This window comes from Hyperolius riggenbachi, chromosome 2 (genome assembly GCF_040937935.1).
Source record: "Hyperolius riggenbachi isolate aHypRig1 chromosome 2, aHypRig1.pri, whole genome shotgun sequence".
Lineage (NCBI taxonomy): Eukaryota > Metazoa > Chordata > Amphibia > Anura > Hyperoliidae > Hyperolius > Hyperolius riggenbachi.
The window spans coordinates 351,635,080-351,655,264 of NC_090647.1; the positions used below are offsets into that span (position 1 = coordinate 351,635,080).

General features: G+C 43.0%; 1 protein-coding gene across 8 annotated transcripts in view; it reads left to right on the plus strand.

Moving 5' to 3' along the window:
• RBBP5 (RB binding protein 5, histone lysine methyltransferase complex subunit) overlaps positions 1-20,185 on the plus strand; it is a 157,367-nt gene that overhangs the window by 71,006 nt on the left and 66,176 nt on the right. For 7 of the 8 annotated variants that reach the window (XR_011026365.1, XR_011026366.1, XM_068269589.1 and 4 more), the window contains exons 11-13: positions 5,145-5,214; positions 14,238-14,470; positions 15,244-15,321. Coding sequence is in view for 6 of the 8 variants with exons in the window: in XM_068269589.1 (XP_068125690.1) it covers positions 5,145-5,214; positions 14,238-14,470; positions 15,244-15,321 (381 nt within the window). In the remaining 2 variants the exon portion in view is untranslated. Of the gene's footprint in view, positions 1-5,144; positions 5,215-14,237; positions 14,471-15,243; positions 15,436-20,185 lie in introns of all 8 variants that reach the window. The other variant, XM_068269588.1, reaches the window with a different exon arrangement.

Consider the following 20,185-nt stretch of genomic DNA (forward strand, 5'->3'; position numbering starts at 1 on the left):
TTAATATTCCAGAAAAAAATGGAACAATGCAGAAAATAATATATACAAAAGATGTACAAAAAAAAGTAAAAAAACTACAAAGTAAAAGTTACAAGATACACACAAGGACAGTTGCATAAAATAAACGGGGGAAAAAAAGAACGTTACCAGCGTAGGTTAGAACGTTGTTGGCGGGAGCACGTCGTTTTTCGACCAGGAGTCGAGATAATCCCTAGCTATGCGCTATCTCCAGGAGAAGATCCCTGTGACTGTCCTGGACCAACATAAATAGTCTGAAGTGTCCCCTGGGGCATTTAATGTCCAGCCCCCAGGAACTAATGCAATCTCCTAGATTGTGACATCACAGAACGCTTGTCATATTCTTCCTGTGATATGTGAACTTCAAAGGGTTCCTGTTTTAGCTTTTTGAAGGTTGCAGATTTCAACAGGTAAGATTGTATCCTAACAGACATCAAAAGGCTTCTCTACTCCAGGTGAAAACTTGATTAAGGCTTCCTCAACATTATTTCCTAGCATATCAAAGCTTTCCTGTCTCAGTTTTTAAAGTCTGCAAAGATTTCAACCCCTTCCAGCCGGCTGTCATGTAAATGTCAAACCTTCCTATGTCAGCTTCCCCTGTCCCCAAGACTCTGGTAGTCTTTGTATAATGGGACAATGGCTGACTCCAGAGTTCAAAAGCCATGCCGACCAGCCTATTCTTCCTCAATTGGCAGCTAATTAGCAGTAGACACAGCTTCCCCTGCTGGACCATTAAAGCAAAGTTAATTTACATCTACATGCAGACTCACATTAGCCTTCAGTTTACTCTGGCCAGGTGACCAATTACTCCCAAGCACAACACACATCTGAAGTTTTACCCAGTAGACAGATAAAGGACAGAAATCTGTTCCTGTATTATCCTTATCATCAGCACCCCAAAATATCAGCACATCCAGTACTGTCCAATCAGTTTTCTATCAGTTTTACCTAACTGGACCAGAAATGTAGAAGCAGCTAATATGTATGAGTGTTAATGAGCGGGGGGCGGATCCACTCGAGCGAGCGGCCGGGCACATACAGCAGCATTACCAATCACTGGCTAGCGATGCAATGACGGCAGTGGTAGGCGGAGCTGTACAGAGCATACAGCTCCGCCTACCGCTGCCGTCATTCCATCGCTAGCCAGTGATTGGTAATGCTGTATGTGCCCGGCCGCTCGCTCGAGTGGATCCGCCCCCCGCTCATTAACACTCATACATATTCACTGCTTCTGGCCAATCCGTGCACAGCGGGGCCAGAAGCAAAGTATTACAGACAGCGGACCGGGCAGTGCGGAACCCCCCCACCCCCTTCAGCATTTGAAAAAAATGGGGGAAAAATCGAAATTGCAATTTCTGAGAGAAAAATTGCAATTTCGATTTTTCCCTAAAATCGTGCAGCCCTACCATGCAGTCTCACCCCCCACGGACATCTATGTAACTGCCAATGTTACACTTATCTCTCTACTTTAGTGACCTCTCTGGCTATCTATACTAGAGGAGGGGGGCAATCTATCTACCCATAATGGGGGGCACGCTCTGGCTACCTGTACTGGGGTCACTCTGTTGCTACCTAAACTTGTAGGGAGAACATAGTCTCTGGGTACTTACACTCGGAGGTCACTCTCTTAGTACTTAAATTGGGGGGGGGCTCTCTGGCTGCCTATACTTAGCTTGGTCTGATTCTTTCTAGATAAAACATTGCATCGCTTCTAGATGCTAAAATTTGGATAGAATCAGAACACTATGGAGGGTAATACACCAGCGAAAAGAAGTTTCATTCATCCTTGATCCAATAAGGTACAATGTTTTTATGCAATTTTTAGTATTATTTCTAAGCAAAATATTGGCATTTAAAGTTAAATAAAATAACGAGTGGGATTCTTTCATTCAGCAAGCTAAGTGTGTTGTCCTTTAAACATCCAAAGCCATGGAATCTAACTTGCACACAGCTGTTTCAGGCTACCTGAGAATCTTCCATGTAAGGGGTGGCTGCCCATGGCTCTGTGGGTGTAGTTTTTGAAGTGTAGTACATTTTTACTGGTAGAAACTGCACTAATGGGTTGACAACCTGTCAACCTATTAGTGCCACGTGCATTACCAGGATAATGCTCATGTTGCTATGGAAATTTGTGCCATTAATATGTTAATGGGCGGTGCTCCCTGGCGTTAGTAGCGCTAAAGTTGCCATGCACTGCCTCCTGCAGTTTGATGAATCGGGTTCAATATGTGAAAGCAGGCACCCAAATTTCATTTGTGTGTTTACATTAATATTATTACCATTAAAATAGCCATTCCACAAAATGACAGTAATCCAGCTACTAAAAAGGCATGCTTCCAGCACTGGCAATGATGTCATGGAAAAGGAAGACTGAGGTGCTGGCCACAGGTACTTGTTTCCAGTTGTCAGTCATTAAATGTCATCAGATAGCTTAGGGTGAAGCTCCAGGTTTTCATAACCGGGGACTAAAGCCCTTTTTCACCCACGTAAAGCAATGCTTCAGTATTTACATCAACTAAACATAGAAGGGCTGGTCATCTGACCAATAAAGTAAACACTAACATTCAGGTGTTGTGTATAGCTGTTTGGGTAGACTGTTTCTGTAAAGGTACATATTACTATTTGTAACCCAAAATATTTTTCAGAGTTGTTGCTGGCCAGCTGTTTTGGTATGAGAGCTGTACAGGCACATTGCTTAGCTTTGTGGTAAAGCAGCATGTATTGCTTTATGGAGAGGGAAGGGGGCAGACAAGTGAGAGTCATCCAACAATAATGGACAGACATGGTTTTTAACCACTTGCCGACCGCCCACTGCCTATGGGCGGCGGCAAAGTGGTGTGCAGAACAACCGCAATATGCCCATCGGCAGCGGCTCGTTCTGCCCTAAGTGGCCCGGGGATCGCGTGCAGCATGCACCCTGCTTATGACCGGTTCCACAAAATTCGGCCCCTTATAGACCACCTGTCATCAAAATTTGCAGATGCATATACCCCTGAACAGTCATTTGAGGCATTTGGTTTCCAGACTACTCCTCATGGTTTTGGGCCCCTAAAATGCCAGGGCAGTATAGGAACCCCACCAAGTGACCCCATTTTAGAAAGAAGACACCCCAAGGTATTCCGTTAAGTGTATGATGAGTTCATAGAAGATTTTTATTGTCACACGTTAGTGGAAAATGATACTTTGTGAAAAAAACCAATAAAAATCAATTTACGCTAACTTATGACAAAAAATAAAATCTTCTATGAACTCACCATACTCCTAACGGAATACCTTGGGGTGTCCTCTTTCTAAAATGGGGTCACTTGTAGGGTTCCTATACTGCCATGGCATTTTAGGGGCCCTGAACCGTGAGGAGTAGTCTAAAAACCAAATGCCTCAAAATGACCTGTGAATAGGACGTTGGGCCCCTTAGCGCACCTAGGCTGCAAAAAAGTGTCACACGTGATATCGCCGTACTCAGGAGAAGTAGTATAATGTGTTTTGGAGTATATTTTTACACATACCCATGCTGGGTGGGAGAAATATATTTCTGTAAATGACAATTTTTTTTTTACACACAATTGTCCATTTACAGAGATATTTCTCCCACCCAGCATGGGTATGTGTAAAAATACACCCCAAAACACATTATACTACTACACCTGAGTACGGCGATACCACATGTGTGACACTTTTTTGCTGCCTAGGTTCGCTAAGGGACCCATCGTCCTATTCACAGGTCATTTTGAGGCATTTGGTTTCTAGACTACTCACGGTTTAGGGCCCCTAAAATGCCAGGGCAGTATAGGAACCCCACAAGTGACCCCATTTTAGAAAGAAGACACCCCAAGGTATTCCGTTCATAGTATGGTGAGTTCATAGAAGATTTTATTTTTTGTCACAAGTTAGCGTAAATTGATTTTTTTTTTTTCACAAAGTGTCATTTTCCGCTAACTTGTGACAAAAAATAAAATCTTCTATGAACTCACCATACTACTAACAAAATACCTTGGGGTGTCTTCTTTCTAAAACGGGGTCATTTGTGGGGTTCCTATACTGCCCTGGCATTTTAGGGGCCCTAAACCATGAGGAGTAGTCTAGAAACCAAATGCCTCAAAATGACCTGTGAAATCCTAAAGGTACTCCTTGGACTTGGGGCCCCTTAGCGCATTCAGGGTGCAAAAAAGTGCCACACATGTGGTATTGCCGTACTCAGGAGAAGTAGTATAATGTGTTTTGTGGTGTATTTTTACATATACCCATGCTGGGTGGGAGAAATCTCTCTGTAAATGACAATTTTTTTTTTCCCCACACATTATACTACTCCTGAGTACGGCGATACCACGTGTGCCACTTTTTTGCAGCCTAGGTGCGCTAAGGGGCCCAACGTCCTATGAGTACCTTTAGGACTTCACAGGTCATTTTGAGGCATTTGGTTTCTAGACTACTCCTCATGGTTTAGGGCCCCTAAAATGCCAGGGCAGTATAGGAACCCCACAAGTAACCCCATTTTAGAAATATGACACCCCAAGGTATTCTGTTAGGAGTATGGTGAGTTCATAGATTTGATTTTTTGTCACAAGTTAGTGGAAAATGACACTTTGTGAAAAAAAACAATAAAAATCAATTTCCGCTAACTTGTGACAAAAAAAAAAAAAATCTTCTATGAACACGCCATATTCTTAACAGATTTCCTTGGGGTGTCTTCTTTCTAAAATGGGGTCACTTGTAGGGTTCCTATACTGCCCTGGCATTTTAGGGGCCCTAAACCGTGAGACGGTGATCGAGAACAGACATTGTTGGACTCGTGTCAGAAGGTATGTCCAATGCTGCGGGCCACACGCGCCAAGACTTGGGGAAGTTTGAAGCCGCTTCTTCAAACTTCCCCATGCAGAAATGACATCATCGTGGAAATCTTTGCTTTAATGATCCCAAAATCATTTGATTTATCGTTCAGGCCTATTGCTAAGGCATCCACAATGATCATGAGCAACCAGCTGGGGTGAGCTACATTGCCGTAATGTACAGGTATATGCATACTGACTGAATGTTTCTGTTAAGTTGTTTATTCAGTATTATTCTGTATAACTTGTATGTGCGTTTGTGTTTCTGATTGTATTAACAGCCATTTTCTTTATCTTTAGGCGGTGATGCTGCTGAGGACGAGGAGGTAGACGTCACCAGTGTAGACCGTATAGCTGCTTTCTGCAGCAGGTAAGTTAATAGAGATGTGTCAGCGCAATTGCTAGTGAGTACAACCCTCTGGGAAAGTTGGATTAGCAGCCACATACACAGACGTGCCTCAACATGAAATTAGCTAAAATGACATTTGTGAAATATTTTCTTTATTTCTTATTTTCCCTAAGCTTCATTGCCCATTGCATTGCCATCACCGTGAGCACAAATGTGCATTTATTTCATCTCCATGAAAGCATCATAAGATACTGGATCCTGACAATATTAGTGCAGTGTTCTTCCCTGAACTTTTAACAAGTTGTTATTTGAGTGGAGAATCAAAATTATAATGAGAAATAGTCCCAAACTGGTGTGTTCTGTGCTGAAAAGATCAAAACTGAGAATACACAGTTCGGTTATTTTTTGTAGCTCACTGGGTGGCACATGTGCTTCATATGATTATCTAGGTGCCCTTGATGCTGATTCAGTGACCCTTTTCTTCTATAGTTTCCCACTGGCTAGATTTGGGAGGCCATGTAGTATTGGGGGGGCACTGCAAGCCTGCTGGCATAAGATGGGCCACTGCTCTCTAGCTTGTATAACGGCTCTCCTCACTGACAGCAGTAGCAGTAGCTCTTTGGCTCTGTTCATCTACATTCAGTTACGTGCTCCCTCCAGTGTTCAGAATGTGGCTGAACTGTAGCTTCTGCAACCTGGTTGCTGACTTCACCTCCAGAGCGATACAACTTAAAACTCCTGCTCTGGGCATTGGTGTCATCGCTGAGTGCAGTGCTGTATGTAGTGAGTGCAAGCTGCTGGGGATGACTGGGAGAGGTACCACTGCTGCTATCCTATGTAGTTTGTTTGGCGCAATTGATGGGACACTGTGGCAGTGAGTACCGTAATTTATTGCGAGCTGAGATGCAGGAGGGGCTAGGCTGAGCAAACATTATGGCAGGATCTCAATGAACAATGGTGTCACAAATTGTATTTTATGGGCTGCGCAAGATGAAAGGTTATAGCAGCAAGTGACTGAAGAGGCTGTATGTTTACACATAGTGCATTCTCTATATCTGCAGCTGATGTTGATATCTTCATACTCCACCTTTCATTCCCTGCTGGTGCCCTTGTCTCTCAGCTTCTGAATCCTCCTACCTTCATATTCTACTCCTATTATTTTTTTTTTCTGTTTGTGTGTACAGGATCATAAGGCACTTATAAAATACAGTTAATGCAGTGAAGGGAATACTATCACATCACAGAATGAAATAGCAGTCTAATTAAGCACATGGGAATGACATTGCCTGTATCTATTGTTGTCTAAATGGAGAAATACCTATCAGGCATGCTTGTAAAGAGATGTGGAGGTGCTGATTCTGGGTTGATATTTAGTGTAGCTGGTGGGGGCAGCAGGGGTTAGTGTAGCTGGGCAGTGCAGCTCGGATAGAGACAGATTGCTGTGCTCCACAAGACACCCCCCCCTGCGCCTTGGACACACCAGGTTTAGTATATATTTTTTCCCCTTTATCCTCTAAACCTAGGTGCATCTTATGGTCAGGAGAGTCTTATGGTCCAAAAATACGGTATTTAATTTTAGTCCGAGATTTATTAATCTGGCTTCTTTTACATTGCGAATTGTGATTGCAGTTTGCAATTTTCACTGGATGCTCACAACAAAGAAGAAAAACTCAGCAGGCAGGGCTTTTTTTAATTGGATCAGAAATCAAAATATACTGATTTTTTTAGGGTGCAAATACAACAAAGTACTGATGGTGAACGATGTAAAGGGTTTTAGTCAATAATAATTTTGATTAGGTTTTCTCTACCTGACATAGAAAGGGGTAGTTTAGTCCAAGCTTTTACCCTTTTTTTATTTTTTATTATTATTTTAGCTTTAGGAAAGGAGTAGATTTTGACTTAAAAGTAATTTTAGGGGTCTTACTGATAATGACTTCTAGGTGCTTAAAAGAGTTTAACTGTTGTAGTGTGAATTTAATGTTGTAATCTCTGGGTCTATGTAGGGGTCCAAACACATTAATGTTGACTTGGACCAAGTAATGGATAATCCTGAGTAGTGCCCTTTGCCTTCAATTAGAGAGAAGTTTAGGCAATCTCTGTAATCTGGGGGCTGAAATGTTATAGTAATGGAGGTAAAAACCTCTCCTTTGAAAATACTAACTAGAAAAGTTTATTGAAATATGTCCTGTGTCATTTTAACACATTGCCAGACATGTCTGTTTATTTAACCACTTGAGGACCGCCCCCAGCCGATGGGCGGCGGCAAAGTCCGGGCCCAAACGACCGCAATACGCCCATCGGCGGGGGCGGCTGCGGGAGTGGCTATGCGGCGATCGCGTCATTCGTGACGCGATCAGCCGCCAGGGACTGGCTCCGCCCACCGCTCGTAGTAACCCGCCGGCCGTTCGGAAGCGCCGGCGGGTTACTAGCACCCGGATCGCCGCTGCACATATGTATAATAGGCTTTGTAATGTATACAAAGCCTATTATACTGGCTGCCTCCTGCCCTGGTGGTCCCAGTGTCCGAGGGACCACCAGGGCAGGCTGCAGCCACCCTAGTCTGCACCCAAGCACACTGATTTCCCCCCCCCCTGCCCCCTGATCGCCCACAGCACCCCTCAGACCCCCCCCTGCCCACCCCCCAGACCACTGTTTGCACCCAGTCACCCCCCTAATCACCCATCAATCACTCCCTGTCACTATCTGTCAACGCTATTTTTTTTTTATCCCCCCCCCCCTGCCCACTGCCCCCTCCTGATCACCCCCCACCCCTCAGATTCTCCCCAGACACCCCCCCAGACCCCCCCCCCCCCGTGTACTATATGCATCTATCCCCCCTGATCACCTGTCAATCACCCGTCAATCACCCCCTGTCACTGCCACCCATCAATCAGCCCCTAACCTGCCCCTTGCGGGCAATCTGATCACCCACCCACACCAATAGATCGCCCGCAGATCCGACATCAGATCACCTCCCAAGTGCAGTGTTTACATCTCTTCTCTCCTCTAAACACCCACTAATTACCCATCAATCACCCCCTATCACCACCTGTCACGGTTACCCATCAGATTAGACCCTAATTTGCCCCTTGCGGGCACCCAATCACCCGCCCACACCTCAGAACGTCCTCAGACCCCAGCCCTGATCACCTCGCTAGTGCATTGCTTGCATCTATTTCCCCCCTCTAATCACACCTTGAGACACCCATCAATCACCTCCTGTCACCCCCTAGCACACCTACCCATCAGATCAGGCCCTAATTTGCCCTGTGTGGGCTCCTGATCACTCGGCCAAACCCTCAGATCCCCCTCAGACCCCCTTCCGATCACCTCCCCAGTGCATTGATTGCATCTATTTTCCCCTCTAACCGCCCCCTGAGACACCCATCAATCACCTCCTGTCACCCCCCTAGCACTCCTATCCATCAGATCAGGCCCAAAACATCCTGTCATCTAAGAGGCCACCCTGCTTATGAAAGGTTCCACAAAATTTGCCCCCTCATAGACCACCTGTCATCAAAATTTGCAGATGCTTATACCCCTGAACAGTCATTTTGAGAAATTTGGTTTCCAGACTACTCACGGTTTTGGGCCCGTAAAATGCCAGGGCAGTATAGGAACCCCACAAGTGACCCCATTTTAGAAAGAAGACACCCCAAGGTATTCTGTTAGGTGTATGATGAGTTCATAGAAGATTTTATTTTTTGTCAAAAGTTAGCGGAAATTGGATTTTTATTGTTTTTTTCACAAAGTGTCATTTTTCACTAACTTGTGACAAAAAATAAAATCTTCTATGAACTCACCATACCCCTAACGGAATACCTTGGGGTGTCTTCTTTCTAAAATGGGGTCACTTGTGGGGTTCCTATACTGCCCTGGCATTTTAGGGGCCCTAAACCGTGAGGAGTAGTCTAGAAAACAAATGCCTCAAAATGACCTGTGAATAGGACGTTGGGCCCCTTAGCGCACCTAGGCTGCAAAAAAGTGTCACACATGTGGTATCGCCATACTCAGGAGAAGTAGTATAATGTGTTTTGTGGTGTATTTTTACACATACCCATGCTGGGTGGGAGAAATCTCTCTGTAAATGGACAATTGTGTGTAAAAAAAATCAAAAATGTGTCATTTACAGAGATATTTCTCCCACCCAGCATGGTTATATGTAAAAATACACCACAAAACACATTATACTACTTCTTCTGAGTACGGCGATACCACATGTGTGACACTTTTTTGCAGCCTAACTGTGCTAAGGGGCCCAAAGTCCAATGAGTACCTTTAGGATTTCACAGGTCATTTTGAGACATTTGGGTTCAAGACTACTCCTCACGGTTTAGGGCCCCTAAAATGCCAGGGCAGTATAGGAACCCCACAAGTGACCCCATTTTAGAAAGAAGACACCCAAGGTATTCTGTTAGGTGTATGATGAGTTCATAGAAGATTTTATTTTTTGTCACAAGTTAGCGGAAATTGATATGTATTGTTTTTTTTTTTCACAAAGTGTCATTTTCCGCTAACTTGTGACAAAAAAAAAAATCTTCTATGAACTCACCATACTCCTAACAGAATACCTTGGGGTGTCTTCTTTCTAAAATGGGGTCACTTGTGGGGTTCCTATACTGCCCTGGCATTTTAGGGGCCCTAAACCGTGAGCAGTAGTCTAGAATCCAAATGCCTCACAATGACCTGTGAATAGGACGTTAGGCCCCTTAGCGCACCTAGGTTGCAAAAAAGTGTCACACATGTGGTATCGCCGTACTCAGAAGAAGTAGTATATTGTGTTTTGGGGTGTATTTTTACACATACCCATGCTGGGTGGGAGAAATCTCTCTGTAAATGGACAATTGTGTGTAAAAAAAATCAAACAATTTTCATTTACAGAGATATTTCTCCCACCCAGCATGGGTATGTGTAAAAATACACCCCAAAACACATTATACTACTTCTCCTGAGTACGGCGGTACCACATGTGTGGCACTTTTTTGCACCCTAAGTGCGCTAAGAGGCCCAAAGTCCAATGAGTACCTTTAGGATTTCACAGGTCATTTTGCGACATTTGGTTTCAAGACTACTCCTCACGGTTTAGGGCCCCTAAAATGCCAGGGCAGTATAGGAACCCCACAAATGACCCCATTTTAGAAAGAAGACACCCCAAGGTATTCCGTTAGGAGTATGGTGAGTTCATAGAAGATTTTATTTTTTGTCACAAGTTAGCGGAAAATGACACTTTGTGAAAAAAAACAATTAAAATCAATTTCCGCTAACTTGTGACAAAAAAAAAAAATCTTCTATGAACTCACCATCCTCCTAACGGAATACCTTGGGGTGTCTTCTTTCTAAAATGGGGTAATTTGTGGGGTTCCTATACTGTCCTGGCATTTTAGGGGCCCTAAACCGTGAGGAGTAGTCTTGAAACGAAATTTCTCAAAATGACCTGTGAAATCCTAAAGGTACTCATTGAACTTTGGGCCCCTTAGCGCAGTTAGGGTGCAAAAAAGTGCCACACATGTGGTATCGCCGTACTCAGGAGAAGTAGTATAATGTGTTTTGGGGTGTATTTTTACACATACCCATGCTGAGTGGGAGAAATATCTCTATAAATAGACAATTGTGTGTAAAAAAAATTAAACAATTGTCATTTACGGAGATATTTCTCCCACCCAGCATGGGTATGTGTAAAAATACACCCCAAAACACATTATACTACTTCTCCTGAGTACGGCAATACCACATGTGTGGCACTTTTTTGCAGCCTAACTGCGCTAAGGGGCCAAAAGTCCAATGAGCATCTTTAGGCTTTACAGGGGTGCTTACAATTAGGCACCCCCCAAAATGCCAGGACAGTGAACACACCCCACAAATGACCCCATTTTGGAAAGTAGACACTTCAAGGTATTCAGAGAGGAGCATAGTGAGTCTGTGGCAGATTTCATTTTTTTTTGTCGCAAGTTAGAAGAAATGGAAACTTTTTTTTTTTCTTTTTTTTGTCAGAAAGTGTCATTTTCCGCTAACTTGTGACAAAAAATAAAATCTTCTATGAACTCACCATGCCTCTCACTGAATACTTTGGGATGTCTTCTTTCCAAAATGGGGTCATTTGGGGGGTATTTGTACTATCCTGGAATTTTAGCCCCTCATGAAACCTGACAGGTGCGCAGAAAAGTCAGAGATGCTTGAAAATGGGAAAATTCACTTTTGGCACCATAGTTTGTAAACGCTATAACTTTTACCCAATCCAATAAATGTACACTGAATGGTTTTTTTTTTATGAAAGACATGTAGCAGAATAACTTTCGCGCTCAAATGTATAGGAAATTTTACTTTATTTGAAAAATGTCAGCACAGCAAGTTAAAAAAGTCATTTTTTTGCCAAAATTCATGTCTTTTTTGATGAATATAATAAAAACTAAAACTCGCAGCAGCAATCAAATAGCAGCAAAAGAAAGCTGTATTAGTGACAAGAAAAGGAGGTAAAATTCATTTAGGTGGTAGGTTGTATGACCGAGCAATAAACCGTGAAAGCTGCAGTGGTCTGAATGGAGAAAAAGGCTCTGGTCCTTAAGGGGCGAAAAGACTGTGGTCCTGAAGTGGTTAAAGTGGACCTGAACTCTTGCACAGGACACAAGGAAAACATAGCAGAAATGCACCCTGTATGTATTTAAAGTGTTTAGCTTGTGAAATTCCCCCTCATTTGTCTCTAATCACTAATTGTAATTTGATCTCTCCCTGTGTTACATGTCTGCCTATGGCAGATAAGCCCATTTGAAAGTACAGACTGTAAACAATACGTCTGCTTCCATGAATCAGGAAGTAGAAACTGTGCAGATTTATTGCAGGATTTGTATTCGCTGTAAAAAAAGAAATATTTTTGTTTAAAGGGAAGGTCCAAGCAAAAAAAAAAAAAATGAGTTTCACTTACCTGGGGCTTCTACCAGCCCCATGCAGCCATCCTGTGCCCTTGTAGTCACTCACTGCTGCTCCAGTCCCCCGCTGGCAGCTTTCTGACCTCGGAGGTCAGGGCCACATTGCATACATTTTTAGGCATTCCAGCTAGTGCAGGAACAAAAATGTACGCGTTGCACCACTAACACGTAAAAATGTATGTGTTAATGTTCCTGCACTAGCGGGAATGTGTAAAAATGTACGCAATTCGGCCCTGACCTCCGAGGTCAGAAAGCTGCCAGCGGGGGACTGGAGCAGCAGTGAGTGACTACAAGGGCACAGGATGGCTGCATGGGGCTGGTAGAAGCCCCAGGAAAGTGAAACTCGTTTTGTTTTTTTTTTGCTTGGACCTTCCCTTTAAAGGTTATTATGCTGGTGGGTAGCTTTCAGAGCAGAGCTGACTTGAGTTCAGGTCCACTTTAAGAGGAGTCGACATGCTCAGTAGGGTTAAGCTATGGTTAGCTCTGCCACTCGGAATCAAAATTACTGCCGCGGCCAGCAAGTTGAACTCGTAATTTCGATTCTGAGCTGCAGAGCTACACATATCTCAACCCTATTGCATAGCAATGATAGTCACTTCATGAAAGGAAGGTTGAAATTAGCAGATGTTCAATTATAGATCATCACCACATCACTAGATAAAATTGTACTGACACTGCTGCCCACTAACCATATGTCTTTATTGGAAAAGAGAGACAGACAGATGCTAGGTAGGATGGCAGCTGAAGTTGCAATTTGTATTAGTTACAGCTGAAGGATATGCCATTCAGGCTTTGTATATGTCAAACCCTTGTCATTGCTTAACTTAAGTTTTAAATTAAGAATTCTAATTTTAACCACTTCACCCTAAAGCGGGTTTTACCCTAACGGACAAGAGCGATTTTCACCTTTCAGTGCTCATCCCTTACATTTGCCAATAGCTTAAAGGGAAGGTTCAGGCACAGGCATAAAAAAAAAATTCCAAATCCATTTACCTGGGGCTTCCTCCAGCCCGTGGCAGGCAGGAGGTGCGCTCCGCACGCTCCCGGTGGCCGACCTGGCTAGGCCGGCGGCCAGGTCGGGCCTCTTCTGCGCTCCATTGTGCGTTCCACGCCGGCGCGTTGACGTCATCGGACGTCCTCCGGGCTGTACTGCGCAGGCTCTGAACTACTGAGCCTGCGCAGTACAGCCCGGAGGACGTCCGATGACGTCAGCGCGCCGGCGTGGAACACAGAATGGAGCGCAGAAGAGGCCCGACCTGGCCAGGTTGGGTCGGCCATCGGAGACCACCGGGAGCCTGCGGAGCGGCGCCGAGGGCACCTCCTGCCTGCCACGGGCTGGAGGAAGCACCAGGTAAGTGGATTTGGATTTTTATTATGCCTGTGCCTGAACCTTCCCTTTAATTGCTACTAATCACAATGAAATGATCTATATCTTGTTTTATTCACCACCAATTGGGCTTTTTGGGGTTGATATTTGTTTTCAGAAATTACTTTATTTTCTAGGCATTTTAAAGGGAAAAACAAGGAAAAAATGAAAAAATACACTATTTCTCCAATTTCATTCCCTATAGTTGTAATATAAACACTGCTACCGTGCATAAAACCCACACATTTTATCTGCCTATTTGTCCTGGTTATCACAAGATTTTAATTATGTCCCTAGTACAAAGTATGGTGACAATATATAATTTGGAAATAAAGGTGTATTTTTTTTCTATGGTGCTTTTTTCCCCACTATTTTCACGTGCACGCACGGGAGCGCGCATGTGCACATCGGCAGCAGCACTGTTTGACTTATAAAAACGTCCTGGAGCCGTTAAGAGGCTCTAGCAGGACGTTTTTATAAGTCAGCTTGTTAGTAAGTGGTTAAGGTACAATTTTATACTTATGCATATTTTTTTTTCTCTTGCAGTATGTTACTTCTTTTAGATGGGCTTTTTTTATTTAGATAGTTTTAACAGCACCACGGAATATGCTGGAGCTTTATAAATCAATAAAAATAATACCACCTAATTTTTTGTTTGTTTGGTACAGATTAAATAGTTTTGTTTTATCATGTCGGGCAAAGAGACCTGAACTGTCTCAGAAGCTTGTAATGTAGACCGTTTAATTTGATTGCAGCGATGAAGAACTAGAAGATATCAAGGCACTGCTGTACCTTCCTATTGCTCCTGAGGTAGAAGACCCAGAGGAGAACCCTTATGGACCACCTCCTGACACAGTTCAAATGTCACTTACGGAGGATGGAACTGGAGGAGAGAAGAAGCGTCCACCTACCTCGGAGGGAGGCCAGCCACCACCAAAGAAGAAGCCAAAGACAACCATGATTGAATTGCAAGGAGTGCCTAATGATGGTGAATGTTTCATTCTTCTATTTAAGAAGGAAATAAGAAATTTTATATTCTAAAGCCAGTTTACCATTGTTTTCTTTCCTTTTCTCTGTTAAGACCACCCACAGATCCTCACACCCACCAGGCCTTCATTCAGTTTCAGAGCCCCAATACTCTCTTAAAACACATCTGAACTGAGAGAGAGGGATCTGGAAGCTGACATTTATTTCCTTTTAAACAGATTACCTGGCTGTCCTGCTGATCCTGTCCTCCAATACTTTTAGCTATAGAACCTGAATAAGCATGCAGATCAGGTGCTTCTGATTGAAGTCTGACTGGATTAGCCACATGCTTGTTTCAGGAGTGTGATTCAGAAATACTGATGCCAGGGAGATCAGCAGGACAGCCAGGCAAGTGGCATTGCTTAAAAGGAAATTAATATGGCAGCCTCCATATCTCTCTGTTCAGGTGTACTTGAAATTCCCCTTAAACTTTAGCTATGACATCTTTAAGAACCAATGGCTTCTGGAGGAAGGCAGGCACATTATAGCAATGGCCTGTTGTCCTGTACTGCCTTTTGAGATGGGATATGGCTAGCGTGCCTCTTTCCACTCGCCCTAGACTTTTTGGAGCAAAATTGTCATCACCGAAAAGAAGATTTGCATGAAGTTTAATAACTGATTAGATTGTGTTTTTGAATAATATTCTTGCTACCATGTTAGCAAGTTTGGCTCTTTTTTGTGTTTTCTCGTTTTAAAATTGTTTTTTTTCTTGTTTATCAACTTTTGCTTTGGCAGAAGTTCATCCACTACTGGGCATGAAAGGAGACAGTAAATCCAAGAAGAAGCAGTCAGGACGGCCTAAAGGAACTAAAGGTAAAGAAAAAGACTCTCCGTTTAAAGGGAAAAGCTGCAAGGGTGACAGAGGCATGCCTCTGGATGCTGCAGTGAAAGGCAAAGCTCCGAATGAGCTGCCACTAGTGCTGACAGGTAAGGGTGGTACTACGCAGATATCACTTCTGCTTCCTGTGCCCCTGGCTTCCCACAGATACCGTATCCTTGCACGCTCCTCTTAAACCATTCAGTCCAAGTGGGTGCCTTTATTCAAATCATCATAATGCTTTTTAGCCCTAAAGGAAAGCATGCAGGTAAACAAATATACATTTTATGCTTTATGACCTTCATCTTACTTCCATAGAAGTAATAGTATTTTAGCCTGACCTGTTGGGGTTTGGTCAGGAAGAGTATAAGATAATCAAGCCAGAACAGAGATTTATTTTAAACTCGAGCATTTTTCTTATGCCTAAAGTAGCTGTGCTGTATTAACATGAACTACGATGTCCATAAGCAGAAGTGTTATGCGACTCGCCTTCCCACAGTGTTTGGTTTAAGACTGGAGTATTGTCCTTGCTTTTCCTGAGTCCAGTGTATTTTGTTTTACTTTCCCCCTATGTAAAGGCTGTCAGTATTTTTTTGTTCCTTTAAAAATTACATTTGTTATTGCATATGTAATACTTGTACTATGTGTGCAGCACCTTTTATAGTTGCATATTACCAATATATGAGCAGTTGTTTAACACTTTTAATTCATTTTACTTTTATTACCTTATGTAGTGGAATTGAAGTGTAGTGCATAAGCAAGTGCATCCACTTCCATCTTGTATTGCTAGAATCCCAGATTTGAATCTGGGCCCGCCCTCCATTTGTTTGCAATTTATATATTCTCCCTGCGTTTGCGTTGCTTTTGTTTCAGACATTCCAGTTTCCTTCCACATCCCAGAAACATACTAATTGGTTCCCCCAAAAATAGATCTTAGAATATAATAGAAATATATAACTGGTAGGGATTAGATTGTAAGCTCCTTTGAGGGACAGTTAGTGACACGACTATATACTGTGTAACTGCTGCAGGGGATGTCCGAGTTGTATTAATGCAGGCATCAGAACATTAAATTCTGTGTTTTGGATAATGTGATGAAAAATGAGAACCTCTGGTAATTGTTGTGTGTTGCCCAAATTGGGAGGTGCTTATGCTTGTAGTGTTGGATGAGTTAATTGCTAGCTAAATTCAAAACTTGGAATTTCAGTAAAGCGCAAGTGCTTGTCTTATGATTTGGCTTTGAGATGGAGCCTTAATTGGAGTTTTCGTTTCTTATTCCTGTCAGTCGACTATCCCCTTCATCTTTAACTATCCTCTTCACCATTCAATTACTTAACCTTAATCTCCTCTACTAACAAAACTAGTTCCTAATGCTTTAACCCTCCTTCTCCCAAATTAATAGACCCTAAATCGCCCCAACGTTCAGTTATTGTATAGTCAAGTGACTGATATCCTACTACAGTGCATTCAGCTATGCAGTAACCAAGCAACAAAGCCAAAAAACTGCTGCTTTCAACAAGTACCATCTTCTTGCTATTATTTAGTATTCAGTCTATTGTGGTGATCTGTATCAAGGACTTGCATCATAAATTGTGTTTTCCTCTCACCTTCTGTCACTGAGACATCACTTGGGGCAGAAACTGGGGTAGTTTCTAAGATTCTTAATTTCCTGTCAGAAAACCTATTTGGTTAGCCTACTAAAGTGATATTTAGCAGAGTTTTGGGACTGCCGATGATCGTTGGCAATCCCAAAAAGCAATATGCTAATGAAAGTCAAAACCCACAAGAGCGATTGCAATTAGGCAAATCACAATCGAAGGCTCTGCAGTATTTTTGGATTGATTTTACTCCAGTACAAAATATGCTAAATTGTTTTTCTATTGCTATATAAAAGCGACCCGACTGCCTGAACCACCCACAAAAAAATCAGTTTACAAAACGCTAGCAAAAACTCTGAGCTATTGCAAGTCACGATCACTAGTGGGCGCCTGGAGTTATGGTGTTTTCTAGATTGCAAAAAACTAACCGTACACTACAGTCACATTGCTTACTGAACACACAGGCAATTCCAAAGCACTGCTTAAACCTCCTGTTTTTGTCCTTGTAGTGCAAAAAACGCACTTTTTCTCAGTCCTTCCTTCCTAAACATTAGCATGGATGTGGTCCTCGAGGACTGGAGGTGACACCTGTGATGTAGTCAGATTTAGGTGTGCGCTGATTATCAGAGATCATCTTGTCTGGCAGCACTGGGTCCCCAGTTCGAATCCCAGCTGGGGCACTATCTGCACGGAGTTAGTATGATCTCCCCATGTCTGCGTGGGTTTCCTCCAGGATCTCCGGTGTCCTCCCACATCCCTAAAACATACAGATAGGTTAATTGGCTTCCCCCTATATTGGCCCTAGACTATGATACATGCACTACACGATATAGACATATGACTATGGTAGAGATTAGATTGTGAGCTCCTCTGAGGGACGGTTAAATGACAAGACAATATATACTCTGTACAGCGCTGTGGAAGATGTCGACGCTATATAAATACTAAATCATAATGTTAGCGCAAATGACAGGAGTTGTGCTGCAGATATCCTACACTTTTCTTATATCCCATTTCAGAATCACATTTTTTTTATAATGCACTATGTTAAAGTGTATCTTTTATTTTTATTGTTTTTACTTGTGGCATTTAGTAGTGGGATCAAGCTCAATGGACATGCAACTGAGGTTTGCCACAACAGAAAAGTTGGAAAATACTGTATATTTCCAGTATAAAGGCAGTGATTCATTATGTTAAAGATGTTACTGTTTGTAATACATTTCTCAGGTCAGGTTTACAGTTCATCAGCTTATCCCCACATTACTATGCTAGCTTTTAATTTCTACATTTGTCCCTCTGGTAGACCTAGCGAAAGAGACAGCTGCTCAGCAATGCTATTATTGGGCTACTCCCACTCTCAAGATTGCATGCATTTTTTTATAAAGTGACAGCAGATGATATTGAGGGTTTATATTGTTGCCCACTGCAAAAGCTGTTTTCTGCACTTATCGGGAACTACAGTATGGCTTGTTTCTTTGCCTTTATTCTCTCTCTCACAAAGCAGAACTGCATAGTTGAAATGCTATAACGGAGGTGAGTGCATACAAAACAACCCTAAATTTAAATTTTCAGCATGTTTGTATGCAAATCTACTGCCCTGTGATTGGCCATTCAGAAACCTCATAGGGAAAAAATAATTCTATTTGGCTAAGGACTACTGATGTTGCAGCTCTCTCAGGAACCCCCTGACTGCTGCTAGAGCAACCAGGCTTTTTACATTCAGCTCTTGTTTGGGATTTCTATATAAATTGCTTTGTTTGGCTGTGACAGCTTCAAGCAGTAGGATCATCCATACTATGCCAGGGAAAAAAACACATATATAAGTAGATAAATACTTGATCTACTTACATAACACATGTATTATACTGTCCACGTTTTGATTTCAGTGAATGTTATATAGTAAATGACGAGAATTCTGTTAGTGGTGGGGGCCATGTCTTTTGCCCACAGTTAAAGCGAACTCGTGATGTCATTTCTGCCCTTTACTTTTTTTCTTGTCTCCTCCAATCGCTGAGTCGCCTTAAGCTCAACACACACCATACAATCTTGGTTGTACAAATTTACCAAATCTATTTAGTATAAGGGCCAACAGATTGAAAATACCTTGAATGATTGATTGGATAAGCTCTTATACTACATGGAAGTGGTAAGATTGAACAATCAAGATTGTATGGTGTGTGTTGAGCCTTAGCCTTGCTTGTAAACACAAGTGAGTAGGGGATTAGGATTCAGATAAGCAGCTGGCAGGGAAATAAAGGAAAGAGGAGGAATACATTATAGATAAAAAGAACCCCCAGCATGCAATTCTTTGGCACCGACTACTAAAGGGCCAGTGCTCCTTAACCTCCCTGGCGGTTTATTAAAATCCGCCAGGGGGCAGCAAATACGTTTTTTTTTTAAAAAAAAAATTCTTTTTCATGTAGCGAGACAATGTCTCGCTACATGATAGCCGCTGCCGAGCGGCATCCCCCCAGCCCCTCCGATCGCCTTCGGCGATCAGAGCTCAAGAGATCCCGTTCAAAGAACGGGATCTCTTGGAGGGCTTCCCCCGTCGCCATGGCGACGGGGCGGGATGACGTCACCGACGTCATCGACGTCGTGACGTCAAAGGGGAATCCGATCCACCCCACGGCGCTGCCTGGCACTGATTGGCCAGGCAGCGCACGGGGTCTGGGGGGGGGGGGGGCGGCTGCGGCGACGCGTATAGCGGCGGATCGGCGGGTAGCGGCGGCGATCGGAGGTTACACGCAGCTAGCAAAGTGCTAGCTGCGTGTAACAAAAAAAAAATTATGCAAATCGGCCCAGCGGGGCCTGAGCGGTGCCTCCCGGCGGCATAGCCCGAACTCAGTTCGGGCTTACCGCCAGGGAGGTTAAGTATGTGATAACTCCAAATCATAACAGCAGAAAACGTTTTGAAAGTTTTGAATGCAGGATTAGCATCTTTATCACTTAATACACTCAGACCAGTTGCTGTTGAAATTTGATTTTTATGGTGACGATACCGCTTTCAAAGAATGAATTAACTTTGCTACAACACTGAATATGTAGTTTAAGGTTAATACTACTTAGAATGTACCCTCCTTAAAGAGGCACTGCAGTAAAAATAATAATGTACAATATTTCTTCTCCTTGATTTACCTTGAAATTTATCACTGGTGGTGACATAATTAGTCCTACCAGGTGATCTGTATGGACAGAGGGAGATATTGCGCAGAGGGAAATGTTGCTTGCTTAGCAATCCCACAATGCAGCGAGGTTCACA